General features: G+C 38.2%; 1 protein-coding gene across 1 annotated transcript in view; it reads right to left on the reverse strand.

Annotated features, from left to right (window-relative positions):
* The window catches only part of LOC102675985, a 27,143-nt gene that overhangs the window by 21,261 nt on the left and 3,291 nt on the right, over nt 1-2,591 (reverse strand). The window contains exon 3 of the mRNA XM_006610102.2: nt 1,529-2,103. Coding sequence (XP_006610165.1) covers nt 1,947-2,103 — 157 coding nt within the window. The 3' untranslated portion in view covers nt 1,529-1,946. The remainder of the gene's footprint in view (nt 1-1,528; nt 2,104-2,591) is intronic.

Here is a 2,591-nt window from a genome sequence, read left to right on the forward strand (position 1 = left end):
AACGATCGAAGAATGAATATATATATGCGCTATTCGCACAACGAACGAATAGTTATCTTTATAATAATAATATATAATAAAATAGTTATCTTTATAATAAAGTTTCATAAATTAATCGATAGACTCGTGGAACATTTTTGTGGAAATTTGTATCGATTTTAATTTTATATCATCTTTCTAATTTTTCGAATATGATAAATGAAATTTTGAAACTCGACCACGATCGAGATTTACAAAATGTTACGTAAAAGATCCTATGGACGTTTTTATCCCATCATAATCTATAGCTATTCATAAATTCAATTAATACATTTTATTCGCGAAAGAGATTTTAATTAGTTTATTAGAATAGACAAATAAAATTATTTTATTAACAGAGAGAATGAGAAACACGTAAAAAGAAAAAGAAAATGGAGAATTCACCGTAACGAAAAAAATTTTACTTGCAAGGAAAAACGATTAAAAAAATAAGATCCAAAGAATATTGGATCCTCGGAAATTTGTGCAAGTTTCGTTCGATCGAACCAGGTTCGTTTCTTATTCAAGAGTGTCGTTGTTTAGGAACGAGCATTACTCGAAAGAATTGTGTTCGCGCGGGTGCATGGGTCCGCGAAGATTCTTTAATTTCGAATTCTTCTCCCAAGAACTGGCAGAGCGAGACTCGACGATTGCTGCGGGTCGCTCGACTTTTAGGCAAATGAAAACTTTCTCCCTAAGAGGAAGAAGAGGAAAGATTTCAGAAAGAAGAAGAGGACGGGACGCACGGTTAAGAAATGCTTTCACGGTGGCTCGACACCTTGAAGAACGGTCCTCGCCTCGAACGGATGAATTTTAGGATGCATCGTTTCAGCATAATCGACCGTTCAACCGATACTTCCGCCGGAACGATCACCTCCTCCTCGATGCACTCGATGCCCTCTCTGACCGAGTACTCGCTCTCGTTTATAAATTACGAACGCGTGGGCGTGATCCCTTCTTCTTCTTCTTGCTTGCTTGCGCATTTAGGCTACTTTTTTCGCGTGAAAAGGTTCTAAGAGCAAATGTTTCATTAACCTCGTTTTGCACGATGATTAACATCGTTCGCCGTTATGAAATATTTTTTCAAAGAGTTTCCAGACCCAAGAGAACGAGGGGATAGAAAATTCAAACGCTCGCATTCGAAGTGAATAATAATCGCAGTGACGGAGAAAATTTAATAAATGATCGAATTTAAGAATTCTACGTATCTTGTTTAAAGCGTTGAATAATTGTAATTATTGGGTTGTTCGTTTTTTCTTCATGACAATGAAACACCAAATCGTTTCATGTATAATGTTTCACGAACAATCGAATCCGACAAATTTAATCTCGTAGCAATTTCTCGATTCGTCGGTTTGCTTCGATCAGTGCCTTCATTTTGTCTTCATCAGCTTCAAGAACGTGGTGCATCTTTAATGTTCTAAAATTTTGAAAATCAGTTTTGATACTGGCATACACCTTCTCCATAAACTTTGCACAACTTTTTTCTTGCCTGAAACGGCATTCTTACCTTTTCGATAATAAAATATGCCAAAAATGCTCCTTTTGATCTTGCACTTTTGTCATCACGCACGAAAAAACACAACTGCGCAGAATCAAACGAATTTTTCTTACAAAACCAACGAATTTTCAACTCTCAAAATATATAATAATAACACGGTTTAGAATGAAGTTGGCTGGATAAACCGTGTTCGACACGTAGCGACACTCGTGTGAAAAAACGAAATTACTTTCCGAACGATCCAATGATTGTGAGGTTATATAAAGAGTGATCAATTATGATTGTAAGTGTTATTAACTTAAAAGATCTTTTTTCTCGCGTAATCGATTTCGATCGCACACAGATTAGAAAGGATCGTCTTCATCCAAGAAAAATTCGAATTCGAGTTCGGTTTCCAACGGAATATCTTCCTCGTCCAGAGTAGATTTTACGTGATCACCGTGGAGAATACGTCAAGCATACTTCTCGGGCATTCTGGATAAAGGGCGTGGCAGTTTTCCGCCGACATCTGCTCGCCCAAACGCTCTGCCGCGCTGTACTCTCGATCCCCGTACTCGTCGTACCGCTCCTCGGTGCTCGAAGGCCTGAAATTCCAAAGCGCGAGTACGCGTCTCGAACCGTGAAAAATTACAATCGTCGTCGTCGCGAGAGATCCGCGGGACGAGGAAACGGTCTGGAAAAGAATTCGGTGAGTCAGGAGAAGGAAGGATGAAGGAAGAGAGAGAAAGAGAGAGAGAGAGAGAGTGGCACTCCGGGATCGATAACGCCAACAGATATGCAGAAGGAGCTTCCAAGTTATTTACCAGCTTCCCTGGCGTTAATCGTCGTGTAGACCATCGCTTAATCCCTCGCCATTCGCGCTATTATATTATTAATTCACCAGTAGGGGCGTAACTTCGTACTCTGGTAAGTTAATCGAGCATTTTTTTTTTGTACAAAAATATTAGAATTGAAATTTTTAATCCGTCCCCATTTTTTAGTTTACAATTCTTTTCGAGATTTTAATTTTATTTTCGAGTTTCAAGCGATGCGTCTCGAACAAAAATTGATTTTTATTTTTTTTTTTTTTTTT

The sequence above is a fragment of the Apis dorsata genome, unplaced genomic scaffold (assembly GCF_000469605.1).
Source record: "Apis dorsata unplaced genomic scaffold, Apis dorsata 1.3 scaffold_68, whole genome shotgun sequence".
NCBI classification, from domain to species: domain Eukaryota; kingdom Metazoa; phylum Arthropoda; class Insecta; order Hymenoptera; family Apidae; genus Apis; species Apis dorsata.